Source organism: Oncorhynchus masou, chromosome 9 (assembly GCF_036934945.1).
Source record: "Oncorhynchus masou masou isolate Uvic2021 chromosome 9, UVic_Omas_1.1, whole genome shotgun sequence".
Taxonomy (NCBI): domain Eukaryota; kingdom Metazoa; phylum Chordata; class Actinopteri; order Salmoniformes; family Salmonidae; genus Oncorhynchus; species Oncorhynchus masou.
Window position 1 is genome coordinate 9,216,394 of NC_088220.1, and position 19,090 is coordinate 9,235,483.

Consider the following 19,090-nt stretch of genomic DNA (forward strand, 5'->3'; position numbering starts at 1 on the left):
GTTGGTAAATTATCCCAGAGGGCTATGTGCAGCCTACAGGGGTAAGGCTATGATATGGAGTCTTTACAGCTGCCTACCCCTCCCTGAAAGATCAGCATGACCTTTCTCCTCAGAGACGGAATGAATCTGTAAAGTAAAACCCATCCCTGGATGGATGGATGGATGGATGGATGGATGGATGGATGGATGGATGGATGGATGGATGGATGGATGGATGGATGGAGGGAGGGAGGGAGGGAGGGAGGGAGGGAGGGAGGGAGGGAGGGAGGGATGGAGGGAGGGATGTATCTACTGTGTCTTTCACATGTCCATTGACTATGTGTGTTTTTCACATGCTCTTCCTCAACATGTATTATAAACAAAATGACAGATTCAGATCAATCCATACAATTCTTCATTTGTATCTTACTGCAGTGAGAATTCAATATTATTGGGCACATTAGAGGCCTGATATAATTAAATAGCCTCTAGGCAATAGGAAAAATAATCCATGCATGAAACCTATGATTAGGTAACCTATTATGTGTGATGTAAATCTGATGGGGCGTGTATTCGGTGTATTACGGTAAAATGTCAACTCCATAGACTTGAAACACCCACAAGCCTAAATTTTGCGTAACAGGATGAGCAATCCACTGATCTACACCCTGTTTCCCCTTCTAGAACGTGGGTCGGTTCAGTTTGTTTTAAGATCAGTTTTTTTGATTTTGTTTTTTAAAGAGAACCGCCCAACTGGTCGAGTTGAGTGAGTTGTTGTGAGTGAGCAGCACAGACCTCTTGAGAGTCCATATACCGGCGAGGCGCAGTGTTCAGAAGAGTTGGTAACTCTAGATAAGGACTGGTACGGTTGACGAGAAGACGCGGGGCAGGCATGGGTTGCAGCCACAGCAAGGTGCGTGGCAGAATTTGCAAGACAATGTTATTTATTCATTTTTGCTGTGAAATAATCTAGTATATTAATTAAGTAACCAAGTGGTGTTTTGTTATTGTAGCTTCCCATTGTCGCACGGATTCGTAGCACAACACAGGCGTGTTGATATATATTTTTTAATCGATCAAGAAAACTTGTTTGTTAGATTATAGCCTAATTTCCCACGTGCGTTAATCTCTAGTGGATTTTATTTATGGGGATTAGCATCGTTTTTTGCAAAGCGTGATGTATTCTATCAGTCAATGTGTGTTTTCTACACGTTTTTATTGGAAACAGATGTGCTGAAAATAATTTAAAAGATGTCTATCCTCTGAGACTGACTTTCCCACGGTTTCAAACTCTACTTGTCAAACGGAACAGTGCAGGGAACTCATCTGACGTCATTCTTCCGCATTAATTAGTAGAGGAAGTTACAGGTTGACCAGACATTGACAGTTACTGGTGGTGATACATTGTATCAATGATCTTCGGTGTCATTGTGTTATCATCATCACCAGTAAATTCTACATTATATTAATTGATTGACACCCTGTAGCCTACATAGTCAGTGAATTACATCTGAAGGTTTTTTTTACTTTCTTATCATAGGAGTTGTTGGGTTTTTCTACTTAAGTGCACAAAATGAGTTGCTGTTTCCTGTGACAACGACTGAGAACTACAAGTGGCACCGTTTTGTGATTGGAAAGAAGTGGCTTGAGGATATGGAGTGTAATAATTAACATGCAGTTAAATGTTAAATGTATTTTAAGTAGGCTACAGTTAGATGTACTAGTACTGCCTCTGACATTTACAGCCAGTGGCACAGACTTATATTACCATCCAGAAATAATACCCCAGATTGTACCACTTCCAGGAGGCGTTGAAGAGAGAGACTAGATTGATGAATCGTTAAGTTTAAATTGATTTCCCCTTCAAACTCATCTGGCAATGCATCAAGCAGTCACACATTGAGACCACTCACACAGTTAAAAACAGAGGGTATCCTTTGATTGATTAGTCAAGATTCTCTGTGAGTGTATTTCTTCATTTCTCAATGGTGGTGTTTGACATAGAAAATATGTTTTCTTCTACAACAACAGAAATAAGTACTTAAGCGGTACTGCAAACCAAGCCACTGGCGAGCTGTATAGCAGCGTCTGCAGAGCAGATCACAAAACCATCTGTTTGGCTGGTTGACGTAGGCAACTGGAGAAGTGTGAAGGTCTGCTAGAGAGGGCTCTACAAGAGAAGTCTGGAGACACACACACACACACACACACACACAGCAATATGGGTCTCCATACGGACCATGGTGAAAATGCCACATGAAGAGACTCCTCCTCAGCCAAGTGTTAATGACACGGAACATGTGTTTCTCTGCTTGAAAGACTCAACCACAGTCTAAATGAAATGTCCTTCGTTGTATTGAAGATGTGGTTTTAGTTTTCTGAATTTCCTTTTGTGTTGGGGGGCTGTTTTTCTAGTTCTATCAGCCCGATGGTACATGTCTGTCGCCTATGTGTGTACCTTTTGACAGGCCAGTTCTTTATTCACATTTTTTTGGGGGGGGGATGTTTCGCACTCTTCTTGGAAAGTTTCTTTCTACTCCTGTGAGAGTACCTGGACTAGGTACCTGGACTAGGTACCTGGACTAGGTACCTGGACTAGGTACCTGGACTAGGTACCTGGACTAGGTACCTGGACTAGGTATTTCTTACAGAAGTCAGAAAACAATCCATCTTAACCTTGGGAACCTTACTCTTGGGGACAGGAAGAACTTGTAAACATAAGGATTCCGGTGTAGGCTACAGTCTGCCATGGGGCTATGATGTTCCCTGTGCGTTTAGTACATTAGGAGTCCGGTGTAGGCTACAGTCTGCCATGGGGCTAGGATGTTCCCTGTGAGTTTAGTACATTAGGAGTCCGGTGTAGGCTACAGTCTGCCATGGGGCTATGATGTTCCCTGTGCGTTTAGTACATTAGGAGTCCGGTGTAGGCTACAGTCTGCCATGGGGCTAGGATGTTCCCTGTGAGTTTAGTACATTAGGAGTCCTGTGTAGGCTACAGTCTGCCATGGGGCTAGGATGTTCCCTGTGCGTTTAGTACATTAGGAGTCCGGTGTAGGCTACAGTCTGCCATGGGGCTAGGATGTTCCCTGTGAGTTTAGTACATTAGGAGTCCTGTGTAGGCTACAGTCTGCCATGGGGCTAGGATGTTCCCTGTGCGTTTAGTACATTAGGAGTCCGGTGTAGGCTACAGTCTGCCATGGGGCTATGATGTTCCCTGTGCGTTTAGTACATTAGGAGTCCGGTGTAGGCTACAGTCTGCCATGGGGCTAGGATGTTCCCTGTGAGTTTAGTACATTAGGAGTCCGGTGTAGGCTACAGTCTGCCATGGGGCTAGGATGTTCCCTGTGAGTTTAGTACATTAGGAGTCCGGTGTAGGCTACAGTCTGCCATGGGGCTAGGATGTTCCCTGTGCGTTTATTCAGTGAACACAGAACTCAACGTTGGAAGTTTCTCCAATGTTTAAAAAGACTGGGGAGACCGGGTCTCTGTCCCAAATGGCACCCTATTCCCTCTGTAGTGAACTGCTATGGGCCCTGGTCAAAAGTAGTGCACTTACATAGGAAATAGGGTCCCATTTGGGGCGTATGGCCTGAGAAAGAAGAGGTGTGATTTATATTCCTCTTAAAGAGAGCCTTTCCAACCCCACCTCAACATGTGCCCCTGGACTTGTGTGTTTAAGATCCTTAACTGGGATTTAAAGCAGGTAATAAAACGCATGCCCATCACACATCATGTTAAGATCCTTTTATTGAGATTTAAAGCCCATCACACATCATGTTAAGATCCTTTTATTGAGATTTAAAGCTCATCACACATCATGTTAAAATCCTTTTATTGAGATTTAAAGCTCATCACACATCATGTTAAGATCCTTTTATTGAGATTTAAAGCTCATCACACATCATGCTATACTGGTCTCTACAGTGTCTTTCTGGAGTCACTTTTTCAGCCAGGTTGAAGGAACACGGTATTTATTGTAGCAGCCAGGTTGAAGGAACACGGTATTTATTGTAGCAGCCAGGTTGAAGGAACACGGTATTTATTGTAGCAGCCAGGTTGAAGGAACACGGTATTTATTGGAGCAGCCAGGTTGGTGAGAAGGAACACGGTATTTATTGGAGCAGCCAGGTTGAAGGAACACGGTATTTATTGGAGCAGCCAGGTTGGTGAGAAGGAACACGGTATTTATTGGAGCAGCCAGGTTAAAGGAACACTGCATTTATTGGAGCAGCCAGGTTGAAGGAACACAGTATTTATTGGAGCAGCCAGGTTGAAGGAACACTGTATTTATTGTAGCAACCAGGGTCAAAAGTAGTGCACTATATTCGGGAAAAAGATGGCATTTAGGACACAGGCTGTGTCTTCCAGTCACAAATAAAGCTTGTAGGTCGTGTTGCTTGGAGTTTCTATGTGTTTATACAGCGGTAGTGGTGGTGGGATAACGGTGTGTTGTGGGAGGAGGTCAGAAGGTGGCTGGTCTCCATGGATGGCAGGGCAGCAGCATGGAATTGCCCTACTTACAAAAACAGTTATGAATGACCTCGCTGTAACTCCTTAGTGTAGTAGTCTATGCTCAACTAGTATAGGTTATTCTACAACAAAGTAATGTATCTAATGCAGAAATGTTTTTATTAAGACTCCTTAAGTTACTGGTACGATCAGTTTGAAGTAAATCACATTGTACAACCAGTAGGAAGACCCAGGTCAGCTGTTGAATCATAAAACTGTAGCATAGACATGTTATGTAACTTTTGAACAAACTAATGATTCATTTCCAGTCATGTGGGTACTAATCACTCCCTGTGAGAGAGCCATATGGGTCAAGCACCAATCAGAAGCTTTACATAAGATCTTACCCTGCTCCAGTTTACGAACAACAAGTTCTGTGGTCCCTGGCACTTCAAAACATCCAAAATAAGGTGGAATTCAAATCAAATGTTATTTGTCACATGCTCCGAATACAAGTGAAATGCTTACAAGTTAAATGCTTACTTACAAACCCTTAACAAACAGGTGGAGACCTCACAGTGAAATGCTTACAAGTTAAATGCTTACTTACAAGCCCTTAACAAACAATGCAGTTTTAAGGGGGGGGGGGGGGTTTATACTAAAATTAACTGAAGTAAAAAACAAAACTTTTTGTTCTTATTTATAATATGTTGTGATATTGTCGTATTGTATTCCTACATCACACTCTTTTCTCCTTGTAGAGGAAAAGCAAAGTGAAAGAGGAAGAGAAGACTGTGAAGGAGGTCAACAACAGTCAAGATGGAGGAGGAGGTGAGGGGTGTGGTTTCCTGTTGTTGTAGACTGACACTGTGACTACTTCTCTCCTGTTGTAGACTGACACTGTGACTCCTCCTGTTGTTGTAGACTGACACTGTGACTACTCCTCTCGTGTTGTGTTGTAGACTGACACTGTGACTCCTCCTGTTGTTGTAGACTGATGCTGTGACTCCTCCTCTCCTGTTGTGTTGTAGACTGACACTGTGACTCCTCCTCTCGTGTTGTGTTGTAGACTGACGCTGTGACTCCTCCTCTCCTGTTGTGTTGTAGACTGACGCTGTGACTCCTCCTCTCCTGTTGTGTTGTAGACTGACGCTGTGACTCCTCCTCTCCTGTTGTGTTGTAGACTGACGCTGTGACTCCTCCTCTCCTGTTGTGTTGTAGACTGACGCTGTGACTCCTCCCTCCTGTTGTGTTGTAGACTGACGCTGTGTGTTGTGTTGTAGACTGACGCTGTGACTCCTCCTCTCTTGTGTTGTAGACTGACGCTGTGACTCCTCCTCTCCTGTTGTGTTGTAGACTAGACGCTGTGACTCCTCCTCTCCTGTTGTGTTGTAGACTGACGCTGTGACTCCTCCTCTCGTGTTGTGTTGTAGACTGACGCTGTGACTCCTCCTCTCGTGTTGTGTTGTAGACTGACGCTGTGACTCCTCCTCTCGTGTTGTGTTGTAGACTGACGCTGTGACTCCTCCTCTTGTGTTGTAGACTGACGCTGTGACTCCTCCTCTCGTGTTGTGTTGTAGACTGAGACGTGTTGTGTTGTAGACGCTGTAGACTCCTCCTCTCGTGTTGTAGACTGACGCTGTGACTCCTCCTCTCGTGTTGTAGACTGACGCTGTGACTCCTCCTCTCGTGTTGTAGACTGACGCTGTGACTCCTCCTCTCGTGTTGTAGACTGACGCTGTGACTCCTCCTCTCGTGTTGTAGACTGACGCTGTGACTCCTCCTCTCGTGTTGTAGACTGACGCTGTGACTCCTCCTCTCGTGTTGTAGACTGACGATGTCACTCCTCCTCTCGTGTTGTAGACTGACGATGTCACTCCTCCTCTCGTGTTGTAGACTGACGATGTCACTCCTCCTCTCGTGTTGTAGACTGACGATGTCACTCCTCCTCTCGTGTTGTAGACTGACGCTGTCACTCCTCCTCTCGTGTTGTAGACTGACGCTGTCACTCCTCCTCTCGTGTTGTAGACTGACCCTGTCACTCCTCCTCTCGTGTTGCTTGTCTGGTTGTCTTTTATTACATCTCTGATGCAGAGGGTTTTACACATCACACTGCCTCTTGACTCATTATAAAATCCTCTATTAGGCCCACTAACAACCTGTACATAATAACTGGACTCCAGTATGGCGCAGTTTGTAGAGGATAGCGCTTGCAACACCCTGGGCTGCTCGTACGTAATAATGTATGTATGCATGCATGACTAAGTCACTTAGCGTCTGCGAAATGGCATAAAATATCTGAGTGTTTTAAATGACACACACTTTGTCATGATCCCGGTAGGTTGAAATGATGTCACTACACCCAGAAACTGGTTGGAATTACAGATTTTTAAAGGGACATCAAAATGACCTAATTTCAACCAGTCAGTTTTGAATGCTTCGATGGCCTTGGAAACACTGATGTGTCAACACTGTGCTGTCTGCATTAGAATACTCAACAGGCACTGTCTTGTGTACTTGGTGTGTACTCTGTTGTCATGTAATTATGGTTCTCAGGGTCATGTCTTCACCAAGTGCCTGAGTGAACAAGACTGTGTTGGCCTAGCCTGCTGAGCTAAAAACCTAAGACATTAACTCTGAGAGCTAACACAAGTTTCCATGTCTCAGGAAGGTTAATCATCACTCGGAACGTGGTTCACCAAACTAGTCTTGAGTTCCTCAGAAGTTGAACTGGAGCCCTCCCCTATACATATCGGAGTAGCTCTAAGTATTTTATAGTCAGACAAATTGAGTTAGTATATTCTAGTGGTGTTGTATTGAGTCTAGTCTGACCTGTAAAGGTTGCAGCCAGGTCTGGTTTGGTTCAACCCCTCTGCCAACTACATTATGGTTTTGGCTCAATCACACAGTACTCAGTACTAAGCAGTAGACGAAGCCTGTGGAGCATACTGTACAAGATAGACATGTGAATAGAACTGACGTGATGTCTTATCCTACATGTCTACATAATATATTTCTATCTGAGCATTCCAACAAGGTTTTTGTCCTGATAACCACAGCCGTGGGTCGTGTTCAGGTACATTGTAACATAGCGAACGTAGAATTTATGCCATGTAGAACAATACTTTTTGTTATTGCACATGTTCAGCTATTCCCTCCCTGTTTGTTTTCTTCTGTTTGTTACTTACTGAATATAACCCTGGTATCCCCTCCTCCAGGTAAAGTCCCTCTGGAGGAGCTGAACGTGGGTCTAGAAGCAGAGAAGCAGCTGGGTCAGTATGAGTGGCAGCTGAAGATCCTACGGGAGGTGCTGTCTGCCTCTGGGACCCAGGAGAGGGAGGAGCTACTAAAAGACCCAACCCAAGGAGAGCTCTGTGCCCTGGTCCACAACATCATTGAGAAGGTATCTAACCTAAACACAAAAATGCCCTGTACAATTTACATTCACTATATACCATCTAATATATATCCTGTACAATTTAACATTCACCATCGACCCTGTACAATTTAGCATTCACCATCGACCCTGTACAATTTAGCATTCACCATCGACCCTGTACAATTTAGCATTCACCATCGACCCTGTACAATTTAGCATTCACCATCGACCCTGTACAATTTAGCATTCACCATCGACCCTGTACAATTTAGCATTCACCATCGACCCTGTACAATTTAGCATTCACCATCGACCCTGTACAATTTAGCATTCACCATCGACCCTGTACAATTTAGCATTCACCATCGACCCTGTACAATTTAGCATTCACCATCGCATTCACCTGTACAATTTAGCATTCACCATCGACCCTGTACAATTTAGCATTCACCATCGACCCTGTACAATTTAGCATTCACCATCGACCCTGTACAATTTAGCATTCACCATCGACCCTGTACAATTTACATTCACCATCGACCCTGTACAATTTAGCATTCACCATCGACCCTGTACAATTTAGCATTCACACCCTGTACAATTTAGCATTCACCATCCTGTACAATTTAGCATTCACCATCGACCCTGTACAATTTAGCATTCACCATCGACCCTGTACAATTTAGCATTCACCATCGACCCTGTACAATTTAATTTACAATTTAGCATTCACCATCGACCCTGTACAATTTAGCATTCACCATACTGTACAAATTTAGCATTCACCATCGACCCTGTACAATTTAGCATTCACCATCTGTACAAATTTAGCATTCACCATCGACCCTGTACAAATTTACATTCACCATCGACCCTGTACAATTTAGCATTCACCATCGACCCTGTACAATTTAGCATTCACCATCGACCCTGTACAATTTAGCATTCACCATCGACCCTGTACAAATTTACATTCACCATCGACCCTGTACAAATTTAGCATTCACCATCGACACTGTACAAATTTAGCATTCACCATCGACACTGTACAAATTTAGCATTCACCATCGACACTGTACAAATTTAGCATTCACCATCGACCCTGTACAAATTTACATTCACCATCGACACTGTACAAATTTACATTCACCATATAAACTATTCAAACCCCTTTACTTTTTCCACTTTTTGTTACGTTACAGCCTTTGGCTGAAATTGATTTTAAAAAAAAGTTGTAATCTACAAATAATACCCCATAATGACAAAGTGAAAAAAATAAAGGTTTTTAGATTTAAAAAAAAAAAAAGCAGAACTTGTTTACATAAGTATTCAGACCCTTTGCTATGATATTTGAAATTGAGCAGGTGCATCCTGTTTCCATCGATCATCCTTGAGATGTTTCTACAGCTTGATTGGAGTCCACCTGTGGTAAATTCAATTGATTAGACATGATTTGGAAAGGCACACACTTGTCTATATAAGGTCCTGACAGTGCATTTCAGAGCAAAAACTAAGCCATGAGGTTGAAGGAATTGTCTGTAGAGTTCTTAGACTGGACTGTGTACAGGTGCAGATCTGGGTAAGGGTACCAAAACATTTCTGCAGCATTGAAGGTCCCCAAGAACACAGTGGCCTCCATCATTCTTAAATTGAAGAAGTTTGGAACCACCAAGACTCTTCATTAAGGTGTCCGCCCGCCTAAACTGAACAATCGGGGGGCAAAGGGCCTTTGTTCAGGGAGGTGACCAAGAACCCGGTGGTCACTCTGACAGAGCCAAAGTTCTTCTGTGGAGATGGGAGAACCTTCAGGAAGGACAACAATCTCTGCAGCACTCCACCAATCAGGCCTTTATACTAGTGGCCAGGCGGAAGCTGGAATGAAACCAATATGTAAGGCAGGTCCTCACCAGACATCACCGGCAACAACGTCGCCTATGGGCACAAACCCACCATCGCTGGACCAGACAGGACTGGCAAAAAGTGCTCTTCACTGACGAGTTGCGGTTTTGTCTCACCGGAGTGATGGTCGGATTTGTGTTTATTGTCGAATGAATGAATCTTACGCCGAGGCCAGTGTTCTGGAGCGGGATCGATTTGGAGGTGGAGGGTACGTCATGGTCTGGGGCGGTGTGTCACAGCATCATCGGACTGAGCTTGTCATTGCAGGCAATCTCAACGCTGTGTGTTACAGGGAAGACATCCTCCTCCCTCATGTGGTACCCTTCCTGCAGGCTCATCCTGACATGACCCTCCAGCATGACAACGCCACCAGCCATACTGCTGGTTCTGTGTGTGCTTTCCTGCAAGACAGGAATGTCAGGGTTCTGCCATGACCAGCGAAGAACCCGGAACTCAATATCCCATTGAGCACGTCTGGGACCTGTTGGATCAGAGGGTGAGGGCCATCTTGGTGGAAGTGTGGATTAACATCTCACAGAAAGACCCTGGGTCTCGACCCCCCCCCAGAAATGTAACAACATCTCCACCCTGCTGATCCTCAACACTGGGGCCCCACAAGGGTGCGTTCTGAGCCCTCTCCTGTACTCCCTGTTCACCCATGACTGCGTGGCCATGCACGCCTCCAACTCAATCATCAAATTTGTGGACGACACTACAGTGGTAGGCTTGATTACCAACAACGACGAGACGGCCTACAGGGAGGAGGTGAGGGCCCTCTGAGTGTGGTGTCAGGAAAATAACCTCGCACTCAACGCCAACAAAAAAAAAGCAGATGATTGTGAACTTCAGGAAACAGCAGAGGGCGCACCCCTCTATCCACATCGACGGGACAGTAGTGGAGAGGGTAGTAAGTTTTAAGTTCCTGGGTGTACACATCACGGACAAACTGAATTGGTCCACCCATACAGAAAGCGTTGTGAAGAGGCGCAGCAGCGCCTCTTCAACCTCAGGAGGCTGAAGAAATTTGGCTTGTCACCAAAAGCACTCACAAACTTCTACAGATGCACAATCGAGAGCATCCTGTCGGGCTGTATCACTGCCTGGTACGGCAACTGCTCTGCCCACAACTGTAAGGGTCTCCAGAGGGTAGTGAGGTCTGCACAACACATCACCGGGGGCAAACTACCTGCCCTCCAGGACACCTACACCACCTGATGTCACTGTCTGTTCACTCCGCTATCATCCAGAAGGCGAGGTCAGTACAGGTGCATCAAAGCTGGGACCGAGAGACTGAAAAACAGCTTCTATCTCAAGGCCATCAGACTGTTAAACAGCCATCACTAACATTGAGTGGCTGCTGCCAACATACTGACTCAACTCCAGCCACTTTAATAATGGAAATTGATCACTAGCCACTTTAAACAATGTCTCTTAATATAATGTTTACATACCCTACATTACTAATCTCATATGTATATGTATATACTGTACTCTATATCATCTACTGCATCTTGCCATCTTTATGTAATACATGTATCACTAGCCACTTTAAACAATGCCACTTTAAACCTTGGCACTTTTGTTTACATACCCTACATTACTCATCTCATATGTATATACTGTACTCTCTACCATCTACTGTATCTTGCCTTTGCCGTTCTGTACCATCACTCATTCATATATCTTTATGTACATGTTCTTTATCCCTTTACACTTGTGTGTATAAGGTAGTAGTTTTGGAATTGTTAGTTAGATTACTTGTTGGTTATTACTGTATTGTCGGAACTAGAAGCACAAGCATTTCGCTACACTCACATTAACATCTGCTAACCATGTGTATGTGACAAATAAAATGAGATGTGAATCGTGTAAATATTTACATTGACCATCTCCCCTTTCCACACTGAGCAGAGCCTAGCCAACTGTACTGTGCTGGCCTGACTATACAGCATGTCCACCATTAGTGGAGAGGACAATGTGAAAATACAATATCCATGCCAACGCAGTACAGTTGGCACGATAGTATGAAAAGGGCATTAGTGTTTAATTAGTGTGAGCCACAAAGCCACTACTACAACATATTATTACTAAGCAGATCAGAACAAGTCAATCTGTTCCTCCTGCAGGATTGCATTGTGATTTGTATTTGAATTACACAGTGTCTTACACAAAGAACTTGGTTAGCCTTTTGAGTTGAGGTCTTAGTGGCTGCACCCTAGTCCCTATATCGTCCCTAAGGGCTCTGGTCTAAAGTAGTGTACTACAGGGTGCCATTTCCAGGGACACCACGGCCCGCGTTTCCAGGGACGCCCGCGTTTCCAGGGACGCCCACGGCCCGCGTTTCCAGGGACGCCCACGGCCCGCGTTTCCAGGGACGCCCACGGCCCGCGTTTCCAGGGACGCCCACGGCCCGCGTTTCCAGGGACGCCCACGGCCCGCGTTTCCAGGGACGCCCGCGGCCCGCGTTTCCAGGGACACCACGGCCCGCGTTTCCAGGGACGACGCGGCCCGCGTTTCCAGGGACGACGCGGCCCGCGTTTCCAGGGACGACGCGGCCCGCGTTTCCAGGGACGACGCGGCCCGCGTTTCCAGGGACGGCAGCGGCCCGCGTTTCCAGGGACGGCAACGGCCCGCGTTTCCAGGGACGGCAACGGCCCGCGTTTCCAGGGACGGCAACGGCCCGCGTTTCCAGGGACGTGCAGCTTTAAGTCGGAGTGACTGAAGGCAGAATAACCAGAGCATCACAGTAACATGATGATGTCAAGTCATATATTGTACAGCTATTGGAGATGAACACATGCTGGTATTATACACCTGGTAGAGCAGGTCATCTGGTATTATACACCTGGTAGAGCAGATCATCTGGTATTATACACCTGGTAGAGCAGATCATCTGGTATTATACACCTGGTAGAGCAGGTCATCTGGTATTATACCCATGGTAGAGCAGGTCATCTGGTATTATACACCTGGTAGAGCAGGTCATCTGGTATTATACACCTGGTAGAGCAGGTCATCTGGTATTATACACCTGGTAGAGCAGGTCATCTGGTATTTATACACTTGTTTTGTTTATGTAACAAAGATCTCACTGTTTTTATATTTGGTTTTCACTTTGTCTTGCTCCTATGACAAGTGTGGCTGTACATGGCTTCAACCCCTGTCCTCGTGTTGTTGATCATCTCCAGGTGGAAACAGAGACGGCTGCTGACCTGACTGTTCTCTATGTGGAGAAGAGCCAGAGGACCGCAGAGCAGCACGAGAGGCAGCTGGAAGGCAAGACTAGAGCATGTGAAATAACTTCTGTATGAAGATGGAATAACCATGTGGATTGTGTTGGAACTGGTATGCGAATGAGTAATCATTGACTGATGTTATCCCGGCCCGTAGAACTACATATAGAATTCCTATTATCCCCCACAGAGCGGCAGAGGAGACAGAGTGAAGAGAGAAAACGGCTAACCGAGACACACCAGGCAGCAGAGAAAGTGTTGAAGGTATGTGTGTTGTCTCTAACTTGATCAGTTTGTATCACCTGTTTTGTTGTACTGTGGTCTATACAGTACCCCTTACCTTCTAACTGTGTACTTTGGAAGTACAGAACTGACCAGTAGGTTTTCTTTTAAAGGAGGAGGTAGAGGAGCTGACGACAGAGCTACACGTGTACAATCAGTTAAAGAAGAGAGTTGACGAGTCTACCTTCAAGAAGGACCTGCAGCGGAACATTCAGGTGTGTGTGTGTGTGTGCAGTGTGTCTGTTTCTGCGTGGCTTGTGTATGATCCCATAGCCAGTTCACTTAGTTGGACTGTTGTTTGAGACATCTGGTCTCCAGGTCTCATTACTATGCTGTTAATTTTATACTCTTCCTCTCGCCCCCCCCCCCCTTCTCTCTCTACTCTCCCTCTCCCCTTCTCTCTCTACTCTCCCCTTCTCTCTCTACTCTCCCCTTCTCTCTCTCTCTACTCTCCCCTTCTCTCTCTCTCTACTCTCCCCCTCTCTCTCTTTCCTCTCCCCTTCTCTCTCTTTCCTACTCTCCCCTTCTCTCTCTTTCCTACTCTCCCCTTCTCTCTCTTTCCTTCGCTCTCTCCAGGCCCATGGCAGTCCTGGGCCATTCTGGGAGCAGGAGCAGGAGAGTCTGCTGTTTGTCATTGAGATGAAGAGTGAATGTATTCAGGAGCAGGGAAACAAACTGCTACAGATGCAGGTTCTGGTAGGTTGACTGGGACTTGGACTGGCTGACAGACTGACTCTTAGATTTCTCCTAGTCAAAGTTTATTTAAAGTGCATCATCACAGTCTCAATACACTTTACAGAGGAATAAAACAGAAACAAGAAATCCAAGGTGCTCTGCGCTGTCAAACTACTCTGGGTTATAGAAGTCTGACACCCAAACCGCGAGCACATTTATTTTCTCCCCCCCCCACCAAACACCTTCACGAAACGCAGGTTGAACTATCAAAACAAACTGAACCAATTCTATTCATTTGGGGACAGGTCGAAAGCATTAAACATTTATGGCAATTTTTTAGCTAGCTTGCTGTTCCTAGCTAATGTGTCCTGGGATATAAACGTTGAGTTATTTTATCTGAAATGCAACAAGTCTTCACCACCTAATTTTGCATTTCTATCACGTCAGGTGGAGAAGAATCTGTCTCTGGAAGACCAGGTCATAACTGTTTTACAGCAGAACGAGGACCTGACGGTTCGGATTGACAACCATCAAAGCCTTATACAGTAAGAACTGCTGCTGCTTATCAGCTGATATCCACACCATCTCTGTCTGTTGGAATATTCTGTTTCCCTGGAGTTGTTGGTAACAGTCTGTTTCCCTGGAGTTGTTGGTAACAGTCTGTTTCCCTGGAGTTGTTGGTAACAGTCTGTTTCCCTGGAGTTGTTGGTAACAGTCTGTTTCCCTGGAGTTGTTGGTAACAGTCTGTTTCCCTGGAGTTGTTGGTAACAGTCTGTTTCCCTGGAGTTGTTGGTAACAGTCTGTTTCCCTGGAGTTGTTGGTAACAGTCTGTTTCCCTGGAGTTAACGTTGTTAGGTCTGTACCAGGAAGTCACATTGTAGAAGACTACATGTCAACAAGGCTGTAAATAGATGAACAAACAAACCTAATAATATCTGTTCTAACAAAACTTAAATTTAGCAAATGCCTTTGGCATTTAGATCAGATGTGAATGTGGTGCCACTTGGTGGAGAAAGTGGTGGCAGTTTACAGTACTTTAGTGTAAATGTTCAATTTCACCATAGAAACTTGTTTAATTTCCTCTTGTACATTATTAAAGTGTATATAGATGCTGGATTACTTTTTGGTGCTACTTCTACTTATGGCAATGCCTTTACACTTGTAAAATTTTGATGAACAGTGATTTGAGGTCAGCAAAATATTTATAAAATCTACTACTGCTACAGATTATAATTGTTTTGCTCATTATGAATGTCTTCCTGCAAACTATCAATGTAATACAGAGCATTCTGAAAATATTCAGGCCCCTTTATCACATTGTTACATTACAACCTTATTCTACAATTGATTAAATAGTTTTTTTACACACAATACCTCATAGTGATGGAGCAAAAACACATTTTACATAAGTATCCAGACCCTTTACTCAGTACTTTGTTGAAACACCTTAGGCAGCGATTACAGCCTTGAGTCTTCTTGGATATGATGCTTCAAGCTTGGTACACCTATATTTGGGGAGTTTCTCCCATTCTTTTCTACAGGGCGGCAGGGTAGCCTAGTGGTTAGAGCGTTGGACTAGTAACCGGAAGGTTGCAAGATCAAACCCCTGAGCTGACAAGGTACAAATCTGTCGTTCTGCCCCTGAACAGGCAGTTAACCCACTGTTCCCAGGCCAGTTAACCCACTGTTCCCAGGCCAGTTAACCCACTGTTCCCAGGCCAGTTAACCCACTGTTCCCAGGCCAGTTAACCCACTGTTCCTAGGCCGTCATTGAAATAAGAATAAGAATTTGTTCTTAACTGACTTGCCTAGATAAATAAAGGTTAAATGAAAAAATCTCAAGCTCTGTCGGGTTGGATGGGGAGCGTCGCTGCACAGCTATCTTCAGGTCTTTCCAGAGATTGGATTCAAATCCGGGCTCTGGCTGGGCCACTCAAGGACATTCAGAGACTTGTCCCAAAGCCACTCTTGTGTTGTCTTGGCTGTGTGTTTAGAGTCGTTGTCCTGTTGGAAGGTGAATCTTCGTCCCAGTCTGAGGACCTGAGCGCTCTGGAGCAGGTTTTCTTCAAGGATCTCTCTGTAGTTTGCTCCGTTCATCTTTCCCTTGATCCTGACTAGTCTCCCAGTCCCTGCCACTAAAGAGCATCACCTCTGCCACCACGCTTCACTGTATGGCTGGGATATGCCTGGTGATGAGCGATGCCTGGTTCACATAGTTCAATCTTGGTTTCCTCAGACCAGAGAATCTTGTTTCTCATGGTCTGGGAGTCCTTTAGGTGCCTTTTGGCAAACTCCAAGCAGGCTGGCATGTGCCTTTTTACTGAGGAGTGGCTTCCGTCTGGCCACTCTACCATAAAGGCCTGATTGGTGGAGTGCAGGTCTGTGGGACCTTATATAGACAGGTGTGTGGCCTTTCCAAATAATGTCCAATAAATTGAATTTACCACAGATGGACTCCAATCAAGTTGTAGAAACATCTCAAGGATGATCAATGGATACAGGATGCACCTGAGCTCAATTTCAAGTCTCATAGCAAAGGGTCTGAATACTTATGTAAATAAGGTATTTCTGTTTTTTGTGTTAAATACAGTTGCAAAAATGTGTCATTATGAGGTATTGTGTGTAAATTGAGGTAAAAACATTTATTGAATCAATTTTAGAATAACGATGTAATGTAGCAATGTGGACAACGTCAAGGGGTCTGAATACTTTCCTAATGCGCTGACTACATGTCTTCTAATATTTGTCCTTCCCTGTGCTCCTGTCTGTAGGCAGCTCTCCAAGGAGCACCAGGACCTCCAAGGGACGTTAGACAGGCAGACAGGTCTCTGTCAGAGGCTCACCCAGGAGAAAGAGCAACTCATGTTTAAACTGAAACACAGAGACTCCTGTCCTACTTTCCCATCCTTCCCCATAGTGTCTGAGATCTCCCCCAGCTGATCCACCCAGACCAAACAGGTCAATCAGTTACTTCTGTCTTAATCCTGTCTAGGGTTGCAAGCATGGATCCGTTAACGTTCCCAAAATTCTAAAATCATTTTTTTCAGTAATCCCTGATTGGAGGATTCCAAGAATCAGGAAGTAACATACACGGAGGGATTTCTCCAACCTGGAGTTTTTCCAAGTGAAATTTCTGAATAATCTGTGTATTGTGGGAACGTTTCGGGGCTTTTGCAACCCTACTGTAATCCTACTTTGCCAACCAAAGTCCAGGTACCTTTACAAAGGGCTATAGTCACATGTTTGATGGAACCTGATGCCAAAAATGTAGTTTTTTTTTCTCCGGTTTTATACCTGCTGTGCCGTAGAGTAATGTTTCTGTAGCAGTATGGTATTCATACAACAGGACTTTTTTTGTGTGTGGGGGGGGGGGTGGCATTGGGCACAGCCATGCACTGTTGGACTGCCCTGACACCCTGCTGTTCAACTGAGATTCTCATAGTTGTGTTACTGTTCAACTGAGATTATAGGTGAATGTGACAGTGTTCACTTTGATGGTTTGAGTTGCAGTTGGAGAGGCAGGTGTTTAATCATGTAGTACGTAGCTAGTAGCTACATCTTTTTATCTACCTTCTTCCTGAGACACTATTACGACGTCTGTCAAAGTTTTACGTCACTGAATAAGGAGTAAATGTTACAGGATATAATGCAGTATAAACAATTTAAACAGTAACTTTAGACAACAGCTTTTGTATTAGGGATATGTTTTGACTTTTTTGTTTCATACAAAATGGGAAATGGATTGCCATGGTTATTTTATTTTTGCAGATGAGGACATTTTTGTGATATTTTTCTTTTAAGTTACAAAGAACCAAAAGCACTTCTCAGTGTTTTTAATTTGTATTTCTTCTGATGCACTAGCACTTTTAATCAGTATTTTACTAGTACTAAATGTGAGAAAGGTTGCTGTAAAAAATAATTTTTTACTCTTGTTTACTCCTGTGTTTTACATTTTGTTTGTTTACATTGGCATTTGAATAATTTAGCCAACGCTCCACAAAGGCAGCGGATAGATCTAGGAGGAGAGAGCGAGAGCTTGAGTTACAATAAACATCTGCATCTGAACCACTGTACTTTGTGTTTGTGTGAAATGTGTCAGTGTCTCCACTAGGGGGCAGGTTGTGTGAAATGTAATAAGCCAGTGTTAATTGTTTTAGCTTTTATATTCCATTTGACAGAACTCCTATTCTCTAGCTTTATTATTTAGTGTGTATCTTCCTATTTATACCAAAAGGCTCTTCTCAGATATAAAAAAAAAAAAACAATAATAATTTAGTCTTAGGTAACAGGTATTTTTTTCCATACTGTGTGTAATGCGTTGTGATAAACGCTGGGGGGCAGAACAGGACAGTTGTGTGGAAAGAGTTGATGAGTATTGCTTTGGCTCGGTCCTGTTCTGCTTTATTTTCTGACACATTGTATTTGTGTTCTCCAGTATGTTTTCACGGAAAGGAAAAGGCACAATGAAATAATAATGAACATTTTATGTATTTGTCAAGTCAATGTGGAAAACATGTTGAAACTGCAGAAAGGATACTGATGTTAATTTGTTTTAGTCACTTTTTAATATCTAAAGGGTTAATTAGTTCCTAATTTATGAAATAATTTACCCCGCAAAGGGGTAAATGAGGTGATTTGAGAAGGTGTCGGATGGGACTAACAACCACCACAAAGGTGAAGCTGATTGACACATTCATTGGTGACTTTTGCACCCTGGTGCTTGAACCCCCCCCCCCCTTGTGCTTTGCTCAGGGCTGATGGGGAGCAGAGGTGAAAGTGGGACAACCCTCACCCCCCTCTCTGTCTCGCTGCGGCCGACAGCGGAACCGTTCGCTCAGCGGATGTAAAAAGGATCACTATGTCAATGGATGTTTGACAAGCCAGGACAATACCTGGTGGGGCTCCACGCTAACTGCAGGTCAAACCCCTGGGCGTGATGTCACCCAGTTCCCAGGGCATTTCACAGTCACCTGGAGGAACACCTTTCTGCGTTTTGCCTCCCAAATGGCACCCGAGCAACAATACAGCATCCTGTTACCACTCCCAGTCACAATGAGGAGCATGTCAACCTTATCTGCACACAGACACACACAGTCGAGCTAGCATGGCAACTCCACCTCCAGTCTAGGGTTAACCTGTGGAAACTAACCCTAGACTGGAGGCTGAACCTGTGGAAACTAACCCTAGACTGGAG

General features: G+C 44.4%; 1 protein-coding gene across 1 annotated transcript; it reads left to right on the forward strand.

Annotated features, from left to right (window-relative positions):
- Positions 1-584: 584 nt before the first annotated feature.
- Positions 585-17,969, forward strand: LOC135545487 (coiled-coil domain-containing protein 69-like). The gene is made up of 9 exons (XM_064973118.1): positions 585-892; positions 5,190-5,259; positions 7,647-7,831; positions 12,895-12,982; positions 13,130-13,203; positions 13,335-13,436; positions 13,798-13,917; positions 14,344-14,441; positions 16,668-17,969. The coding sequence occupies exons 1-9, from the start codon at positions 872-874 to the stop codon at positions 16,834-16,836; spliced, it is 927 nt and encodes a 308-aa protein (XP_064829190.1). The 5' UTR covers positions 585-871; the 3' UTR covers positions 16,837-17,969.
- The last annotated feature ends 1,121 nt before the right edge of the window (positions 17,970-19,090 follow it).